The 21,551-nt window shown below is 32.4% G+C and overlaps 1 protein-coding gene across 1 annotated transcript in view; it reads right to left on the bottom strand.

Annotated features, from left to right (window-relative positions):
- LOC114325855 (uncharacterized) overlaps window positions 1–21,551 on the bottom strand; it is a 55,853-nt gene that overhangs the window by 18,663 nt on the left and 15,639 nt on the right. The window contains exon 5 of the mRNA XM_050647697.1: window positions 13,916–14,075. Coding sequence (XP_050503654.1) covers window positions 13,916–14,075 — 160 coding nt within the window. The remainder of the gene's footprint in view (window positions 1–13,915; window positions 14,076–21,551) is intronic.

Raw genomic sequence — 21,551 nt, 5'->3', positions numbered from 1 at the left:
GCATGTACCACGGTGCATTTGTGATAATGCACAAGGTTTTCGATTGGAATCTCTCCAGGATGTCGATATTGGATCTCGACGCAGATCCCCACAGTTGGATACCATAGCTCCATATTGGCTTAATCACTGCCTTGTATACTAAGATTTAATTGTACAAACTTAGTTGTGACCTTTTTCCTATCAGCCAGTACATTTTATTGAGTTTCAGACCAAACTGTTTTCTTTTTGTGAATATGTGTTTCTTCCACGTTAATCTGCGGTCCAAGTGCATACCTAGGTATTTTACATCATCCTTTTGTTGTAGTACTTGATTATTTAATGAGACGGTTGGGCACGTATCTTTTCGATTAGTGAACGTTAGATGTACTGACTTGCGTTATTTACTTTAATTCGACATGTTTGTAACCAGATATTTATTCTGTCGAGATTTGTCTGGAGCAGTTGCGAGGCGATGTACGGGTTTGAGTAAGGTGCAATGATTGCTGTGTCATCTGCATTTGTGGCTGTGATGATGTTTTGGCTTGTAGGAAGATCTGTTGTGTAGAGTAGGTAGAGAACTGGTCCAAGGACACTACCCTGAGGTACTCCAGCTTTGATTGGATATAAGTTAGTCACTGATCTTTAACTTTTACAAGGAAATGGCGGTCGGAGAGATAGGACTTGTGGATTAGAAAGTAGTTGAGAGGAAAGACTTTTCTTATTTTATATAGCAGGTCAGTGTGCCAGACTTTATCAAAAGCCTGCGAGACATCCAAAAAGGCTGCAGAGCAGTATTGCTTCTCTTCTAAGGCTTTGTTTATGGAATTGCAGACTCAATGAATTTGCTCGGTGGTAGCATGTTGTTGTCTAAATCCAAACTGGTGGTTGGGTATTAGCTGCTTTTCCACGAGGATTGGCTGCAATCTGTCTAGTAAGAGTTTTTCAAAAACCTTTGACATCACTGAAAGTAGACTGATAGGTCTATAGGACTTAACTTCTTCTACAGGCTTACCTGGTTTGGGTATTAAGATGATTTGTGCCACTTTCCACAAAAGGGATAGTAACCAGTTCTTAAGATTTCGTTAAAAATCTGTGTCAAATATTAAACTCCTTGCTTGGAAAGTTCTTTTAAAATTCGTGCAGTGATTAAGTCGAACCCTGGGGGCTTTTTCGGATTCATATCTGTTTGGATTTTGTTGAAAACTTGTTTGGCTGTGAATTTCTCCAACAGTGCTTCTAGTTGGTATGGATATTCTAAATACAATTGAATATTATCTTCTGCATCAGAGTTGTTGTTTTGGGCATGTGGCTGGAACACTTCCTCCAGGTATTTGGCAAAGACTGTAGCTTTTTCGTTACTTTTAGCCCATCGTCCGTTACTGGCCCGGATAGGCGGATTAGAGAGTTGTGGTCTGTTAATCTTTCGTGTTGCCTTCCATAGCGAGTAGTCGGAGGTTTCCGTGGCAGATAGATTTTGTAGATATCGTTTTATGTCATTGTTTTTATTGTTGTTTTACAAAGTTTTTAGTCACGCTGTAGCTTGGTTTAATCTATTTTTATCCTGGGGTGCGCGGGTTCTTTGCCATACTTTCTTTAGTCTTCTTTTTTCTGCGATTTTTTCTTTTATTTCGTTGGGTATATCTTTGTGTATGATTGTTCTTGGTTGTGTAGGTGTTGACTGCCAGCCAGCTTCCTGAATTATCTTATTTAATTGATTTACTGCTTCGTCAATTTCGCCATCCGATTTTAGTGGGATGTTTAGATCCAGTCTCTCATCAAGGATAGCCCGGAATTTAATCCAATTGGTATATTTACTACTTAGATATGGTGAAGGTTCTGTTTCGAGGATATTCGTGGATATCATGACCAAGACAGGAGAGTGGTCGGATGAAAGATCGAAACAAGATTGTGCTGTCTGGGATTCAAGGGGTATTCCTTTCGTCACACAGAAATCAACCAACTCTGGAATTTTGTTTGTGTCTGTGGGCCAATATGTGGGTTCGCCAGTAGATATGTATTTAAGGTTGTTGGTTTCCATTGCCATGTATAATTGCCTACCTTTCGGGGTTATTAGCCTGGATCCCCAGTGAGTGTGTTTTGCGTTATAATCGCCGCCTGCTAGAAACCTGTTTCCAAGTGTGTTGAAGAATTCTTGGTATTGATTTTTGGCTATAGTATGTCGTGGTGGACTATATTATTGCAGTTACTGTTAAGGGACCGTTCCAGTCTTCTATGCTAATATTTGTTGCTTGTATATAGTCTCTTTTAAACTTATGTAACTCGTGGTGTTTTATCGATGACTTAATTATGATTGCAGTTATCCAATAGAATATACAATAGAATCTAGAAAAGTATTTTTCGGGGGAAAATTACGCATATTTAACGATTAAAAAACAACGGTAAAAATTAAGGTTGACGCGATCTCTCTTCAGAATCTTGAAGCTGAATGTTTAGTCTTTAACACAAGTATCTGGCAAACTCAAAAATACTAATTTAAATATGAGTTTTTAAGCCTCAACAATGCGTATTTTCGCATTTTTCAGATTTTTAAATCACCTATAACTCGAAAACTATCAATTTTGAGAAAAACTACGAAATACCTTTCTTATTTAGAATGACCCAAACAACCTAAAAATATATGCTCCAATGTAAAAAACGTGAACTTTTGTATTTGTTTAAAATTTTTTATAAAATTTTTGCCCAAAAATTTCGCCCGGCACCCTTCAGATTTGTTTAAAGGGGACATTTTTGAGTAGAAATCTACAAAGAAACCGAATCAGAAATTTTTTCAGACGGGAGCGGTCTCACCACATGGACTACAATTATATCCCTCAATTTCCCTATTCTACTTTGCAAAATACAGGGTGTCCCGGAAAATAGTGCGTTCCTTTAACCCATTAGCGCCGTGCGTTGCTTTAAAGCAACGGCAGACATGCCTGTATTTGGGAGGAGCTTGAAGTCATAAGACAGTCATAAAAGAGGTGTGACCTTGCAAATTCCATTAACCATAATCGCTCACACTCGGTTATGCGTATCTATTTGCGGTGTTAAGAACTGTTTGTTAGTTTGGTGCATTTGAAGTTGAGTATAATATTAGAACGTGAAAATAATGGACATTCGATTTGAGTAAGTACCATAATTTCGATATAAATGAAACTTATTATTTATATATGTTAAATTTGTGTTGATTATACTTCTAACATAACATATTTTAAATAATTTATATGAATTGATCAATAACTACTTGTCAGTGCCTGTTGTAACCCAGCCGTTGCCTTAAAACAACGCTAGGCGCTTGTACTACCTATATTTTAAATTTTATCATTTTTGTTCTAGACGAGGATTTTCATTTGCTCAAGCCCTTGATATAATTTATAATGATGAACTAGGTGGCGATATTTTTGTAGAACCTCCAAATACAAATAATGTAGACACTGACGAGAATTAATATGAATCATTCGCGAAAACCGAGTTCCCAGAGGATGTCCGTTAACTCCTAAAAATGAGTTTCTGAAAAAAGATCGAGGTTATTTTGACACAGCTATTGAACGAAATGATGGACAATTATTATATGTCCGATGGATGGATAATGCAGCAGTAACAATGATTTTATCATCCTGCTGCAATCAAGAAGTAGGTCAAGTAAGAAGATTTTCTCAGAAACTCAACGGAAACATACTTGTTTCTAGACCGAAATTTATGGCCAAGTATAATACATTTATGGGAAGAACTGACCATATGGATCAGAATGTAAGTTGCTACCGGATCAGTATTCGTGGCAAAAAATGGTAATGGCCAATTTTTACGTGGATGCTCGATGTTGCATTACAAAATAGTTGGATATTGTATAATAAAACTGGCAGAGAAAAGGTATCGCAATTAGATTATATAAGAGAGATTGTAAGCACATATTTAGCGAAGTATAGTGTACTTAGTAAAGGAAGTGGAAGACCGTCGGCTTCCTTGACAGCATCTGTCGACAGCCGAGTATCGGATGACATTATTTTGGACACCATACCATCAATCATTTGATGCAGTACATTCCAGATGGGAAAAAGAGAAGATGTGCGTCTAAAACATGTAAATCTATCGTTAGAACAATGTGTTTAAAATGTGATATTGGACTATGTAGGTACCTACTTCTTGTTTTATACCGTTTCACTCTCGATAGTGTAAATTTTTATAATTAATCACATCGAATTACATTTTTTTATGAATAAATATCTATTTTTGTTTTATTGCCTACTTTACTGTATCCCAAATGCTTTAATTTTTTGGTTTATTATTTTCAACAAAAACTAGGTAGTGTAAGCGCCTAGCGTTGCTTTAAGGCAACACTTAATATCTCAGAAATGAAATATCTCAGAAAAAATATTTTATGAAGTTTTTTATTATTTAAACACAGTTAATTATTAATATTGCAAAAAATAATACAAAATCAGTAATTTATTAATCTCGGCGCTAATGGGTTAAGGTATGGAGAGAATACACAATTTGGAACAAAAAAGTCCTATACCGTTTTTTTCTAAAGTTAACCGTTTCCAAAAAAAAGTTAACATTGTTTTCCATATACCTGTATTTTAATGTTTGGAAATTTTAATAAACTGGCAACATCGTACGCACTACGGAATAATAACAGATAATAAAAACTCGTTTGTGATTGTGATTACCAGTATTTAAAATAATCCAACCTAACAGTAGGTAATACTTATGTATTTACTATTTGTTTACTAAAATTAATTTCTTTTGAAATGTATTGAAATACCTATTGCATAATTTTAAACGAACTACACATCTTTTAACATAAAAACACATCTTTTAACTGAACTAGTATTATGTATTTAGTAAGGTTTAAATGGGTTGAATGCTGAGTATTTCTGAGGGCTTTAACTGAATTACATAGTTTTAATAGTTTACAGTGGAACTTAAATACACCAGATAATATCTCAGTACTTTGTTTACTTGTGAACTGAAATAACTAAGTTGTACTTACTTGAAAATAATTATTATACCGAATAGATGTTTCAAGTAACCTTTCACAAACACCATTCATAGGTTTAATAACATAATAGGTAATACACTCACTATTCGAAAACATTTTCGGCATTGACACTAAACAGGATTCTTTAAAACTATCTGTTTACTATCTATCTTCTATCTATTTATTTACATGGGACTGTCTATGCTTAAATTTGCGTACCGCACATAGTTGTCAGATTTAAATTTGCCTACCAAAATACATTTTAATTTTTTGGTCAAACGGTTGCATTTAGAAAAACATGTTATAAGAGTTTTTTTTTCTACATGCTGCCTTCTACCTATACCTTTAAGGAACGCACTATTTTCCGGGACACCCTGTATATACATATAGTGTCACAACACTTGCTTACACATTTGACGCACTGTCCATCAACGTGTTAATAATACCTACTCGATATGATAATGGGACAAGTTTTCTTAGAAATGTAGCTAGCGAGTTCTTTTTTGTGTTCTGTTTTGATGTGGCTCATTGTTCGTCCCAGAGAGATAGGTCTTCATCTTTCGATTTGTAGTGTTCGTTAGTAAAGCAACTAATATACAGAGAGGGGCTAAATTATGGAATAAATTAATTTTATCTAAAATGGACCACTTTGGAGAAAAATTGCGAAACAGGTCGATTTTTATTTTTAAATTATAATTTTTTTGCATATATTTCATACTAGTGACGTCATCCATCTGGGCGTGATGACGTAATCAATGATTTTTTTAAATGGGAATAGGGGTCGTGTGGCACCTCATTTGAAACGGTGTTCAATTCTCTATTCAGTAATATAAATAATAATATCATTATTTATAGAGGGTGACCAAAAAAATAATTTTTGAATTAAATTAATTGACGCAAAAAGAAGAATGTATGTAATTTATTTAACTAAAAATACATTGTATTGCTGTCAGTAAATAGAAAAAAATGCTTATTTCACAAATAAACATTTATTTTCGCTTAAATTAAATCACAAACAGCCTCCCACCTACCACTTGGCAGTTTGAACATTTAATTTAAGCGAAAAGCAATGTTTATTTGCCAAATAAACATTATTTCCTATTTTCTGAAAGTGATAGAATGTATTTTGAGTTAAATAAATTGCATACATTCTTCTTTTTTCGTCAATTAATTTAATTCAAAAATTTATTTTTTGGCCACCCTGTATAAATAATGATATTAAAGTTTATATTATTGAATAGAGAATTGAACACCCTTTCAAATGAGGTGCCACACGGCACCTATTCTCATTTAAAAAAATCATCGATTACGTCATCACGCCCAGATGAATGACGTCACTAGTATGAAATATATGCCAAAAAATTGTAATTTAAAAATCAAAATCGACCTGTTTCGGGATTTTTCTCCAAAGTCGTCCATTTTAGAGAAAATTAATTTATTCCATAATTTAGCCCTCTGTAGATATATCAATTCTGTAATTTTCTGTAATAGATTTTGCAGCTACCCTGCTGTGTACCTATAAGGTTTTTACATTACATGTGCATATTTTGAGTTTGTGACTTTTAGTTAAATTCTGTGATTTTTATAGAGTTTGTAAAGGAAAAACATGTCAGTGTGCTAGATTTGATAAAAATCAAAAACCATTTGTTTTCTATTTACACGTGCCGTTACAAATTTACATGTTAAAAAATCTTTAAATATTTTATAATTATCTTATCTAACCAAATTGTTATGAAACTATACTTTCGAGGGCTCTGAAAACAATTAGAACATATTTGCGTATTAATGAACTATTAAATAAACTGGCAAAAACAAAATAAAATTTATATCTCTGTAAAGACGTCAAAACATATGAAATTTCTAAATTGTAAATTTTATTCAAACTACTCAACGATCACCTTATATTATGTATATAGTTATCTATTTTTATTTTGATTTTATCTTAATTTATCAGAAAATAAGTTTATAATCAAATCAGGATTCAATTGCTATAAGATTTGCAAGATCAATAATTACTCCATCAGAAATTATGGAAGAGATAAAGAAAATCAACTCCCATAAAGCTCCAAGTTATAATATAATAGTGGGACAAATTCTCCAACATTTGCCAAGAAGAGCTATCGTGTTTCTCACTACTTTATATAATCGAATTCTTCATCTTTCCTACTATCCACCACAATGAAAATTTGCTGCAATTGTCATGATCCCCAAACCTGGAAAGCCTCCAACAGAAGCTGACTCTTGCAGACCTATAAGCCTGCTGTTTATACTTTCTAAAATATTTGAGAGATTACTGCAAAGTAGAATAAATAGTATAACTTCGATTAATAATTTAATATTAATAATTTAATATAATTTATTTAAATAATAATTTAATAATAATATTTAAATTATCAATTTGAGGGAAAAACACACCACAACTCAGCAATGCCATAGGATAGTAAATTTAATCAGATTAGGTTTAGAAAACAAGAACATTTGAACTGCAGCATTTCTAGATATTCAGCAAACTTTTGATAAGGTTTGGCATCAAGGTCTGTTATAGAAACTAAAAAGAAACATGCCGAGTCAGATTTACTTACTTCTAAAATCATACCTTTCCAACAGGCACTTCGATGTAAAAATGAATAAAGATAACAGAAGCTACCAACTCATAAAGACAGGAGTACCTCAAGGCAGTTTCTTGGCATCATTTTTGTACTTATTACATACTGCATACCAACTACGAACGAAGCAACTATTGCCACGTTTGCCGATGGTATGGCGATAATTGCGCTTGATCATGATCCAGTAGTGACTTCTAACAATAATAGGCCAGGCAAAGTAATAAGACAAAAATATACCCTGTTCGTGACACTTCAGCAGCCAGGGTACTGAAGCGTTTTTTCGACAGGTAATACCTATAGGAATAAATTATAACTATTTCCTACGTAGGATCTGGCGGCCATTTTTATTTATAAACAACTAACTGTCAAAAAATGGCATTTTCCCTTTTTTTCAAATCAACGGATAACAGTGAAACTTATGATTTTTTAGTACAAATATCTTCGAGATTATGGAAAAAACTTTAAAGTGACTTATTACAAAGTTTGATATACTCATTATTGTTAATATAAATGCGAAAAAGGTCGGAATTGCAAAAAAATATATTTTCTCAATAACTGTTGGAAAAATTAATGTACAGCTTTGAAATTTTTGTCAAATGAGGGTTCTTTGGTGCTTAATATGCGATAAAAATTTCAAAGCGATTCATTCAATTGTTTAAATTTTATTGAAATTGTTTATCCCAGAGAGCATTTTTTGCAATAACATAAGTCAGAAAAAAATGACCTTAGAACCATTCCACAGGTGTCAAATGAAAGAGCATGAGCTACATTTTTAACATGGTTTAAAAAAGTGAATAAAAAATGTATTTATTAGTAATAAATAATTATGCAAAAGTATCGTCAATTTTTCTTTATAAACTTTTTGAATCACTTTTTCCAAAAAAATTAACTTTTTTACCCTGTTTTAAGTGCACAACTACCAAGTAATGTTATCTATATCATAATTGAAAAAAAATTGTAATAAATATGTATAATTTCTTATATAATAAAATAAAAAGTTTATAAGGAAAGATTTACGAAACTTTTGCATAAATATTTATTACTAATAAATGCATTTTTTATTCACTTTTTTTAAACCAAGTTGAAAATATAGCTCATGCTTTTTAATTAGACAACTGTGGAATGGTTCTAACGTCATTTTCTTCTGACTTATGTTATTGCAAAAAATGCTCTCTGGGATAAACAATTTGAATAAAATTTAAACAATTGAATGAATCGCTTTGAAATTTTTAAATTACATATTAAGCACCTTATTTGACATAAATTTCAAAGCTATACAGTAATTTTTACAACAGTTATTGCGAAAAATTTTTTTCTTGCAATTCCGACCTTTTTTCGCAATTATATTAACAATAAATAAGTATACCAAACTTTGTAATACGTCATTTTAAAGCTTGTTCCATAATGTCTAAGATATTTTTATTAAAAAAACCATAAGTTTCCCTGTTTTCTATTGATTTGAAAAAAGGTGAAAAATGCCATTTTTTGACACTTAATTGTTTATAAATAAAAATGGTCGCCAGATCCTACGCAGGAAATAGTTACAATTTGATCTTATAAGTATTACCTGTCGAAAAAACGTTTCAGTACCCTGGCTGCTCGAGTGTCATGGAAAAAGCCGTATGACCCTGGACTACAAGCCACAAACACATTTAGATCGATTACAAAACTGGCTCCAAAAACGGAAAATCAAAGAAATTATTATACTATAAATATTTTAAATAATACTAAGAGCCAATTTCTCATATCGAGTTCAACTCCAGTTTAACCTGAACTTTTAGTAAACGTCAGTTTAAAGTCAAAATCGTCTTTCTCAATTCACGTTCAACCGATTGCAGTTTAAACTACGTTCAACCTGAACGGTGGAATTCGGCCTTTCAAAGATTTCAGAACCCAGTTCAGATGATTTCATGGATTACGCATGCGTTGTATTAACACGAAACCACAGTATAAAGAGGGACAGTAGAACCACTCTCCGAAAAATTGGAATTAAAATCTGTAGTCGCGCATGGCGACCGCGCAATGTTCGTAGTCGCTTTTGCCCCACTCTCTCATTGCTAGTGGCATAGAAACGTACGGATTTTAACAGGGAAAACCCGCATCCACCACTGGTGAATTACCAACTGCGTACTGCCGGTATTACTTCTTGAGATCAAAGCGCCGACAGAGGAGTGGTTTGACTGTGGAATCTCTATATACTGTGACGAAACACTGTCATAATATAAATATAACCTATTTTATTATATTAAGCCTAAAGATAAACGATAACATTATTTTTGTTTTTATTACATTTATTTATAATTATTAAAATAACTTCTTCTTCTTTAGGTTCCTTCCCCTATCGGAGGTTGGAAATCATCATCGCTATTTTAATTTTATTGGCCGCACCTCTGAATAATTCTAATGAGCTGCAACCGAACCACTCTCTCAAATTTATTAGCCAGGATATTTTGTGTCGTCCTGGGTTTCTCTTCCCTTTAATCTTCCCTTGCATAATTAACCTAAGTAATACGTACTTCTCGCCCTCATTATATGACCCAGATAATGAATCTTTCTAATTTTAACAGTTTTTATAACTTCACATTCTTTCTTCATTCTTTGTAACACCTCTATATTAGTTACTTTTTCAGTCCACGATATTCTGTGGATTCTCCTGTAGCACCACATCTCAAAGGAGTTTAATTTTTTGATTTCAGACTGTTTTATTGTCCACGCTTCTATGCCGAATAGTAAAGTAGAAGAAACGTAACAACGTAGCATTCTTGTGAGGATCTCTAGATTAAGGTTAAGGTTTATTAATTTCTTGATATTTAATTTTATCTTTGTTTTTATGTATTCTTCTTTCGTCCATATTTTCGAGAATTTCTTTTGTCATCCATTATTGTTTGGCAGCTTTTGTAAATGTTAATGTTTTCCGTCTCAGAGTCTCTATTGTGTTCTTTATATTCTTCCATTTTGTTTCAATATCTTTAGTGTTTTTATTTTGTTGTTTTATTTCTTGGATACTCTGATTTATTTTATTTCGAGTTCCTTGCTATGTATTTGGTCCTCTTAGTTTATCAATGTATATTTGTGATCTAGATCTTTTCATTAATGGTTTTCTCAATCTTACATTCATATTTGCTACTACTGGGTTGTGGTTCGAGTTTACATCTGCTCCAGGGTAAGTCTTCGCTCCTGTAATAGAGTTCTTGTACCTGTTCCTTATCAAGATGTAATCTATCTGATTTCTTATAATTCTATATTTGTTGTCTCCAGGAGCTTTCCACGAGTAGAGCCGGCGATTGGGTAATTTAAACATTGTATTCATAACTACAAGTTCTTCTGTTTGGCACATCTGAATTAGTCTTTCACGACGCTCATTTCGCTCTCCCAATCCATACATTCCAACACAACACTCCACACTTCCTCTGCCCACTTTGGCATTGAAGTTACCCATTAGTATCAGAACTTCACGTATTTTTTTGTTGTTTTCATTATTGTTTCCAATTGCTCGTAGAAGTCTTCTATTTCTTGTTCCTCCTTGTCAGCTGTTGGTGCATATACTTGAATAACATTCATTTTCCCCATATTGGTGTTAATTTGTAGCATTGTAATGCGATTCGAAAGCGGGGTGAAACCAAGTACGGATTTATCTATTTCCTTGTTTACCATTATGGCCACACCATATCGGTTTGTTTTGTCAGAATATCCACTATAATATATAGCTCCGTCTCTAGTCCGTTATTTCCAGACCCTGGCCATTGTACATCGCTTATTCCTAAAATTTCGATATTTAATCTTCCACTTCTATCGCAGTATTATCTACTTTACCTCGTTGTAGTAAGCTTTGTACGTTCCATGTTGCAATTCTCATATTTCCTCTTGTGGTAATTTTTAAAAGTGTTCTATTATTTACATCACAGGGATTTCGCTGGATTACGACCTGGGAAGCCCTGTGGCTAACTTGTGATTTACTTCCCCTGCCATATCTTGGTTTCCGCGGCCCATGATCAGTAAGGTTACTCATTTGGTTATTGCTAGCCATAATGATTGTACTAGGGATGCTCTTGTGAGCCTTTACTACAGTGGTTTCCCGTGGCCTTCTGTAGCCCCATGTCGTTGACCATCTTCCTGGTTCCTCCGCCTTTGAGACCTATTTCTCTATCTCAGGACAAAGGAGTGCCCTTCCACTAACCAGCTCGTCCGCCCGAAACCGTTGGCCAGTAGGTAGGGGATTGCTTATACCGGCAATCGCTCGGTGGTTTCTCGCCATATCTGGCTACCCTCACTTAGTTTAGCCTGCACACCAATGCAGTTGCCCAGGGTGTGGCACGTGGAGCCATAAGTGAGAGTTAGGTGTCTTATGAGGACCAGTTAGCAAAAACAATCTCCCGTTTATGACGCTCGATGTGGTCGTTCCGATAAAAGGTACTACTTCTATAACACACCCCTACACCCCATACTATTAAAATGACTATTTGACTATAAATACTTAAATTTAACTTTATCCAAAAACAGCATAAAAAAGTTCGTACAAAATGGCGATGGTTTTTACCTTCTGCCATCTATTGGCATTTCTCGAAAGCTGTAGAACGTTCACTAACAATGAGAAATGTATTCCAAACATAACCGAAGTTCACTGGTGAACCTCGGTCAACTGAACCATAGATTAACGCAGATATGAGAAATCGACCATAAAGCCTATAATTATGGACCCACGGGAGTGAACTATGGGAATGTACGAAACCATGAAACACCAAAATTCTGTAGACATACCAATAAAATTTTTTAAGAATCATTGCAAATACACCATTTCAAACCAAACATTACATGAGGACTTAATACTACTATTCATAAAAGACGTAATAGGACTGCATGTGTCCAAACATAGAAAAAGAATTATTAGGCATAACAACGAGTTTATTTCCAGGCATACCAGGTGTCCATGTCCATTACCAGTTCAGAAACTCAAGAGACAGTGGCCATTAGACTTATGTGGCACTTGTAAATTTGCTAGTTTCAAATAAAAAATAAATAAATAAGATTTGCGCTACTTATTGTACTTATCCTTGTAGAATTCTTATTTAGAAGATGTTGAATCCTCCAATCCAAAGGCAACAAAAGTTTGATTAAAATAATTTTAGTCGTTGTGATAAAATATTTTTAGAGTTTCAAAAACCTGAACTTATGGTAAGTAGAATAGTAGTAAGAGTAATTTTAAATAATAAACTAGTTTAAAAAAATAGATTTATTTTTCAATCCATTTAGTTAACTATAGTTATCATAATAGTTTTTTTTTTGTTTTTTTGTTTTTCAGTTACCTGTTTTCAACGATATCGGTTTTTTTCGCGTTAGAGCTTAGAATTTTTCATAGTTTTTCAGTTTTTTTGGTTTTTTTGTTTAGTATTATTCCGACATTCTTGTATTCTTATATTCTACGTTTCTATATTAATTTGTATGTTTCTGGGATTATAATTTACTAACATTTTAGTATTTTGATTTTTGATTTTCTCGTTTTCAGATTTCATGTTGTCCTTGTTTTCTGGTTTCTTCTGATTTTTTGATTTCTTCTGATTTTCTGGTTTCCTAATCTTTTCATTTCATGGTTTTATAGTTCTCAAGCAAGCATTCGCTCAAAATAGAAGTAACCAAAAAAAAGTCTAATCATTGTCTACATTTATTCTAATGTACTATAAATTAATAAAAAAAAACATTTTATATGCTTTTATTTTAAATCAAATTGATACATTATAGTTGTTATCATAGTAGATTTTGATGATAGCTTAAGCTATTTTTTATTAAGCTTTTGCATATGGTGGTTCGCTGTTCGTTTCGAAATAGTACATCCCACTTGCCCTAAAAACATAAAATAAACAAATCTAAATTAAAAAATATTTTATTACTTAATAACTAAAATTTATCAGCTTTATATCAATTAGAGTAACAAAAAAATAATTGAGAGTGAAAAAACATATATTCGAAAAAAATGTCTTGCATTAAATGATGAGTTCGGATTGAGTAGTTAATCCATATTGTGTAATTTATTCTGATTCGGTTTCTTTGCAGATTCGTGTTATAAAGCAATCCTTTAAACCTTTAAATAAATCAGAAGAATTTTTGGGCAGAAATTTTTTCACACAACTTCAAAAGTTCAACGTTTTGCTCAGAAAAATATTTTTTAAAAAAGGTGTCTTGCCAATTTTCTCCAAGGTTAAGAGTTTTCAACTTATACGTGTTTTAAAATCTGAAAAATTCGAAAATACTTTTTGAATTTAAGAATTTACTTGAAATCTAGGTCGCGAAAAATATTTTGTTTTGTATTAAACTTGTTTATTTATTGATTTACTTATTTAAAATTATTTCTTACGTTTTATCAATATCAAACTGTCCCATATACGACTCAGGTCCTTTACAGCCACTCCATATCAGTTCCGAGTTACTTCTGCAACTTTGTGCCTTGAAACCTCCAGATTTTATGGACTCCCCAAAGTACTTGTACGCTATGTTATGACTACATAATTTGAATTCTTAAAAAATAAAATTTTTTGGTTTTATAGATACACTGCAAAAGTAGTCGGGCACTAAATTTATTTTAAATAAAATAAAAAATCTTTGAAAAAGTTCAATTCCAATAAATTATGTTTATTGTATATTGAACAAAAAAACACAAAATAAAAACAAATTTCAAATTATTGACTAATTCAACAACAATAGTTATTTTCCTAACTAGTGCGGAAAGCGATACTTTCACGCACGAGACTGTCGAACGACGCGATAGCGGAGTTATCGGAGGAACAATATTTTTTCTAAGGCAGAAAAAATAGCGTTTGGAAAAAAGCCACAAAAAATAGTCATAATATCAATTTTTATTTAGGAGTGAAAATACACAAATTAATTCTTTGACAAGGTTGTCAAAACCAAACTTTCAACATAATGGGTTACTACTTTGTCTACTGATTTGACCAGAGCGCGTTTAGGTCAATTGACGCCCTAGGCAATTCTCTAGTAGCCGCCCTTCAAACGTGTACCATTTTTGCTAAAAAAATTGCAGAAATTTTTATTTAAATAAGAATACACTAAAAATGGATTTAAACTACGATGTTTATATACCTATAATAGAAAAAATTGTCATTCTTCATTGAAAAAACTTCTTTTCAAAAAAAGACTTTTCAAAAAAAATTTGGTTCTTGACACAATCGACAAATTGTTAACACGTTCTTGCGTCATACTTAATGGAAAAATATTTTTAATTCTTGACATTTTAGAAAATGACCTTTCAGCGGACACGTTGGCAACTGGAAAGCACAAATAAATGTGCAAAGCAATGTCAAAATTAGGAAAAATATCTTTTAATCCACTTAGTGCAGTCACTGAAGGTTTTCACCTCCGATTTCGTTGAACCTCCATAGATTTTCATGAAAATTGATGAGTAGTAAGAGGATACCTCAGGGAACAAAGGTGACATGATGCCAACTTACGCTTTTGCCGTGGTGGTGAAAACTTTAAGTGGAGGTTAAAGAAATAATACCATAAATCGATAGAGAGACAAATTCTAAGCCAAATTTGTTATATAAAGTTATTAATATAAATCAATACTTTTTGACTTATTAAAGATCAAAGATTTTATTTCTTCGTAAAAAAATGCATGTTTTAAAGCTTTTTTTCACGTATAACTCGAAAACTGTAAGCTTTTACAAAAAAAGTTATTTTAGCATAAGTAATGATTTCAACAATTTTGACCGGTTTAGAATCTATATATTTGAAAAAAAGATAATTTTAAAATTTTTATTTAAAAAAATAATTTAAAAAAAATAATTTTTAAAATTTTCGGAATTTTCATTTTCTTTTGATAATACGTAAGTCACAAAATACTCAATATACAGTTGATTCCCTGAATCTTTACCCGTACGTTATCATTTAAAGTATACGAAATAAGTCGAATATAAGTCGAAAATTGAAATTTACTAAACGAAACAGCAAGTGACAGTTATAGACAGAGCCGCTATAGGTGAAATTTCTTAATAATTTTAGGCACGACGGGACCCTATAACTTAAATAGTAGAACCTAAAAGAAAACGTTTGAGCACTGTGCCGTCACTTTTCAGTGGCATATGCGTCTACAGTGGCGCATCAAACTTTCCACTTATGGACGAGATACATAAATTAAAAAATACCCTCCCTCATTACCAGAATTTAATTTTTTTCATTTTTTTAAGTTCTATGTGATTAAGACATAAGATTCATCGTAATTTTAACCCACCATCCCCTTCTCCCTGGCCCCACCATCAAAACTTTTATTTTTCGATTTTATTTTTTTTTTGGTGGGATGCAATCAATTTTAAAATTTAAAAAAATTCACACGCATAGTTAAGGCTTTTATAAAACACATCTATTTTTTATAGACCTGTAGGTTGAGTGTACATAACCTCAAAAAAATTTTAAAATTTGTTTTTTGAAAAAAAGTATATAACTTTTTTTCGAGGATAGCTGCAGATCTAATTTTTTCTCAGTCTTATGTATTTTATCAAGTACTATATTTCTAATTTTTTTCAGATTTTTCTGTAACGCTGATCACCTTGAAAAATCCAAAAAACTGTTTTTTAAGAGGGTTTTGGGGGGTTTGAACGTGTTTTTCTGATTTTTAAATATTCTAAAGGACTCAGTTATTTCAAGTTACATATAACCTATAAAAACAAAATTAATTTGATATATTATGAAGTCTATAAAATAGGGAAAATCCCCCAAAACCCCCAAAAAACAGTTTTTCGCATTTTTAAAGGTGGGGAGCCTTCCGGAAAAACCTGAAAAAAATTAAAAATATAGTGTTTGATAAAACACATAAGATTAAGAAAAAAAAAACCTGCAGCTATTCCTCAAAAAAAGTTACACGTTTTTTGGAAAAAAAATTCTTCTAATTTTTTGAGGTTATGTACACTCTATCTATGGGTCTATAAAAAATAGGAATGTTTTATAAAAGCCTCAGCTATGCGTGTGAATTTTTTGAAATTTTAAAATTGATTGCATCCCACCAAAAAAAAATAAAAACGAAAAATGAAGTTTTTGATGGTGGGGGCAGAGGGAAGGGGGTGGTGGGTTAAAATTACGCTGAATCCTATGTGTTAATCACATAGAACTTAAAAAAATAAAAAAATAAATTCTGTTAGTAAGGGAGGGTAACTTTTAATTTATTTATCCCGTCCACAAGTGGAAAGTTTGATGCGCCACTGTCGACGCATGTGCCACTGAAAAGTGACGGCACAGTGTTCAAACGTTTTCTTTTAGATTCTCCTATTTAAGTTATAGGTTCCTATCGTGCCTAAAATGATTAAGAAATTGCACCTATAGCGGCTCTTAGTCTATAAGTGACTTGCTGTTGCGTTTAGTAAATTTCAATTCCAGACTTATAATCGACTTATTTGGTATGCTTTAAATGATGACGTACAGGTAAAGATTCAGGGACTCAACTGTACGTAAAAAGTGATATATGTATAACCAAGTTTTAGTTTTTTCTGAATCAAATTTTTTACTTTTTCTATTTCTGTAGGGTAAAAAATAACCGAGATAGAAACGTTTAAAGCTTAAATTTTGCTGCGGGAACCATATAACCGGGGATATTTTACCTTTTATTTAAAAAAGTAAGGGATTTAAAAGATTAAATTAAACGTGGTTTAATAGCCATTAAAATTAACTTTCAAATGGTTTTTAGGCAAACCTGACATCGTAAAAATTAACGGAGTTATTTAAAAAAAATCAATGACTTTTTGGGAAAAATTTTTAAAAGATAAAGTTTGAAAAATATTTTGTGCATAAATTATATGTATGTATTACACCGTTCTTAGGCGTCAACGCCCTTCGGTAGGGATCTATGGGGGAGTATTACCGAGCCGCAAGCCCTTATCTCTTGCCGTACTGCTCCCTCATAGGTCGATCAGATGCCCGCATATTCCAGTCTAAGCGCCAGATTCATATTTAGAATTTTATACTGGCGCGTTAGCCTTTTTGTTTTTCCGATGGCCTGGGCTGGGCTTGAACTCACATACCTCAAGGCCAAGTGAAGTGTGGGTCAGCAGCTAGTCGCACTGAGCTATCCGATCGACGCATAAATTATATTTTTTTTATGGTATTTTTTATGCATAAATTATAATGGTATCAACTTGTTCGGGGACTCATTTGATAGATATTTCTAAGTACTTTGACAAATGTTTAATAAGGTTATGTTATAAAATGCATCATTTTACCGTTATTTAAGCTGAATACTTAGATTTGGAAATGATACCGAAAAAATATACATTCGGATACCTACAACTCACTTTTAGGTAACATTAAATGGTTTTTCCAGTACGGAGTTTATTTCGTTATCTATTAGCTTTAATTTTGGTTATAATAGCTTTTTTGTAAAATCTTACAGTTTTTGAGTTATTTATGAAAAATCGGTAAAAAACATGCATTTTTCTCAAGAAAAATTAAAATCTTTGATCTTGAATAACTCAAAAAGTATTGATTTATTTTAATAACTTTATGTAATAAATTTTGCTTAGAATTTGTCCCCCTATCGAATTTCTAATAAAATTTCTAATTTTCAGGGGATATTTCTAATAAAATAGTTTTCAGTCACGGGAAGGGGTGGCATCCACCCCCAGGATAAAAGCGCAAGTTGACACCATGTCACCTTTGTTCCTTGAGATATCCTCTAACCACTCACCAATTTTCATGCAAATCGATAGAGGTTCAACGGAATCGGAGGTAATAGCTCTTATCCACCTTCAGCGACTGCACTAACTCTTCTTTAAATACCTATTAAGATATGTCAATTTGTGATTTTATTGTGGTATCCAAATGACCCTTTAAGTGAATGCATTCATGTATGAATGATTTATCTTGGTCGTCTTTATTTTGTATCAGATTTTCAGCTTCTTTAATAATTTCTTCATTGCTTAATTTTGTCAAATCTGTTAATAACACGAAAACGTTGAAAAAGTTGATAAGATTCCAGACGTCTATTCAGGTCTCTTATCAGAGTGTCGATTATAACATAGAATGTGTGTATTTTCATCTCATCAAAAGCTGAAAAGTTTAGTTCATCATCGGCCCCCTCGTCAAATTGAATTTCTCTTTCTTATTTCTTTATATGTTTTATTTGGGCACAATTTTTTGGCTTCCTTGCGGTAAAGTAATTTGAAAGAGATACTCTTTAATGACAGAACCTAGATTCATAATTTTTATATACAAATATTTTTGTACAGTATTTTTGCCGCCCTCTCATAATGTGCCGCCCTAGGCAACTGCCTATATTGCCTAATGGATAAAGCAGCCCTGGATTTGACTTTCAAATATTATGTCAAAATAATTTTATTTCCCATATAAATAATTAATTTTATTTCATCGAATTATTGCGTTAATTTCATAAGACATGAACACAATAAGATACATTTGAAACAAATTAGTAAATAATACCTAAATATTAGTTTATTGCATGTATTATAATATATTATAATGCCATATTACAAGGTATTCTATTTTCCCGCACGCCGTGCGGAAAAGTGCAACTTTCGGAAACGAAATGCGTGCGGAAAATAGCTGATTTAGCACGGCCTTAAAAAAAATATATTTTTTCTACGGCCGTGCTAAAAGAGCCACTTTCATTTTGTTTCCGAAAGTTGCACTTTCCCGCACGGCGTGCGTGAAAATAAATTTTTTCTACAACCACTATTCAAAGTGCACTTTTCTGCACGGTTTTATGTTAGCAAACTTGATATTTTCTCACAGTATAAGATATTTGACATTAGTGTGCAGAAAAGTGACGTTTCTGTGCCGCAAAGTGACGTTTCTGTGCCGCAAAGTTCTTTTCTGCACAGTTGACTACCTCATTCTGAGTAACGTTATATTCTGTTTACATCCGTGGACTACCGCATTCTGAGTAACGTTATATTCTGTTTACATCCGTGGTTAAACTTTAGACAAATATATAACATATAAGACAATTATTATATTTAACTATAGCATAGAAACTAAATTATGGATGTTACAACTGTTTTATTTTACAATTTTATTCTTATTAAACATTTTATAATTATCAAATAACCAATAAGGATTTAGCAACCAGTGCAAGAGACGTCGAATGAAGTAGGTTTTGTGTAAATCAGTGACTGCATAAATATAATGTCAATAATGTGTAATAATTTTTTAAATTTAAACAAATTAAGGCAGTGCATTAATTTTGTAACTGATTTCTGTGCAATTTATTTAGGTATAAGGAATTTAAATTGATTAGTAGGTATTAATTAAATACAGTTTAAAATTTATCACATAGGTACCTATTATAATTAATCGTCGTTTGGAGATTGTGATTTTTATTTTTAGGAAAAACTGTGCTTGTAGAAAAAGTATAGTGTGAAACACGTGCAGAAAGGTAATTTCTCACTCGTTTGAATTGCGGCACTCGCTTGCGCTCGTACCGCAACTTTTCAAACTCGTGAGAAATTAGTACCTTTCTGCACTTGTTGCACAATATACTATTCCCGCACGGCGTGCGGGAAAGTAAAATACCTTGTAATATGCCATTATAATATATTATAATACATGCAATAAACTAATATTTAGATATTATTTACTAATTTATTTCAAATTAATCTTATTGTGTTCATGTTTTAATGAAATTAGCGAGATAATTCGATGAAATAAAATTATTTTGACATAATATTTAAAAGTAGATCAGTAGGAAATTACAATGGCTTTGAATCGTCGTCATGGAAACCAATATCGTCGTCGTGGTAGCCCATTATATTGAAAGTTTGGTTTTGACAACCTTGTCAAAGAATTAATTTGTGTATTTTCACTCCTAAATAAAAATTAATATAACTCTATTTGTTGTGGCTTTTTTCCAAACGTACGGCCCTAGAAAAAATATTGTTCCTAACTCATGCGGAAAGTCGAATATCACTTTCAGCACTAGTTAGGAAAATAAATATTCCAATTTTCCAATTTGGCGTTAGATATTTTTCAAATCAAAATTAAAAAATAATTATAAACTATGTATACTACAATCGAGTATTTGCTCCTCGAGTTCTAATAACAGCTTTTTGACACAGATTTGACATCTTTCTTTTTGGCATAGATTGGATCCAAGCAGCAATCTCGTTTTGCTGTATTTGTTTCCAGTCGGTTATTAGCGCCTCTTTTTTACCATGATTTTATTAAACTACTCTTCCCAAGTTGCCCCTCAAATGCTCTGTTGGAGTAAGATCTGGACTTCTAAGAGGTCAGGCTAGTAACTGAATACCAACATCTGCAAAGTACTTCATTGTTATCCCGGCTATGTGCGGCCGAGCAATATCTTGCATTAGGAGACCGACAAAAAATTTTTCACCGACAAAATACATATAAAGTAACAAATATTCTTCCAGAAATTCTTTAATTTACCTATCAGGATTATCTCTAACAATACAAGATCGATCTGTAAGTGCTTCCAAGGAAATGCCGCCTCATACCGTTATACCTCCACTACCAAACTGTACTCCAGAAGGTAAGCAATATTAAACCTAGCTTTCTCCAAGCCTTCATCACAACCTTTTGGTGATCGTCAGGTAAATATCTGATTTATAGGCTGTTCAAACCGAGTCTTTGATAAAAAATCTTACTAGTGAAGCTAATGAAATATTATTGCCATTTTGTTTAATATTCCAGAAAAAAATTAAACAGTTTCAATGTTTTTCGAATGTTAATTTCTTTCCAGCTGTTTAAGTTTTCTAATGATTCTTTCTTCTAGAATTTCTTCGAACTAAGCTTTTTCTTCTCCTTTATGTCAGCGGTGGGGGCATACTATTATGATGGATGTCTTTCATTTATGGCTGTTAAATCCTTGCCATATATATTATATTTTTTATTGGTACAGCTACCACCATTTTTGCTCTTTGGCCTTTATTTACTTTTGACCCCTCTTCTTTTTTTAAGTACTAGTACGTCCCTTTTCCAACTATTCAAAACTTGGGTTTTACTTTTGTAAA

Source organism: Diabrotica virgifera, chromosome 3 (assembly GCF_917563875.1).
Source record: "Diabrotica virgifera virgifera chromosome 3, PGI_DIABVI_V3a".
Lineage (NCBI taxonomy): Eukaryota > Metazoa > Arthropoda > Insecta > Coleoptera > Chrysomelidae > Diabrotica > Diabrotica virgifera.
Note: the sequence above shows the minus strand (reverse complement) of the source record. Positions and strands in the feature narration are given on the sequence as shown.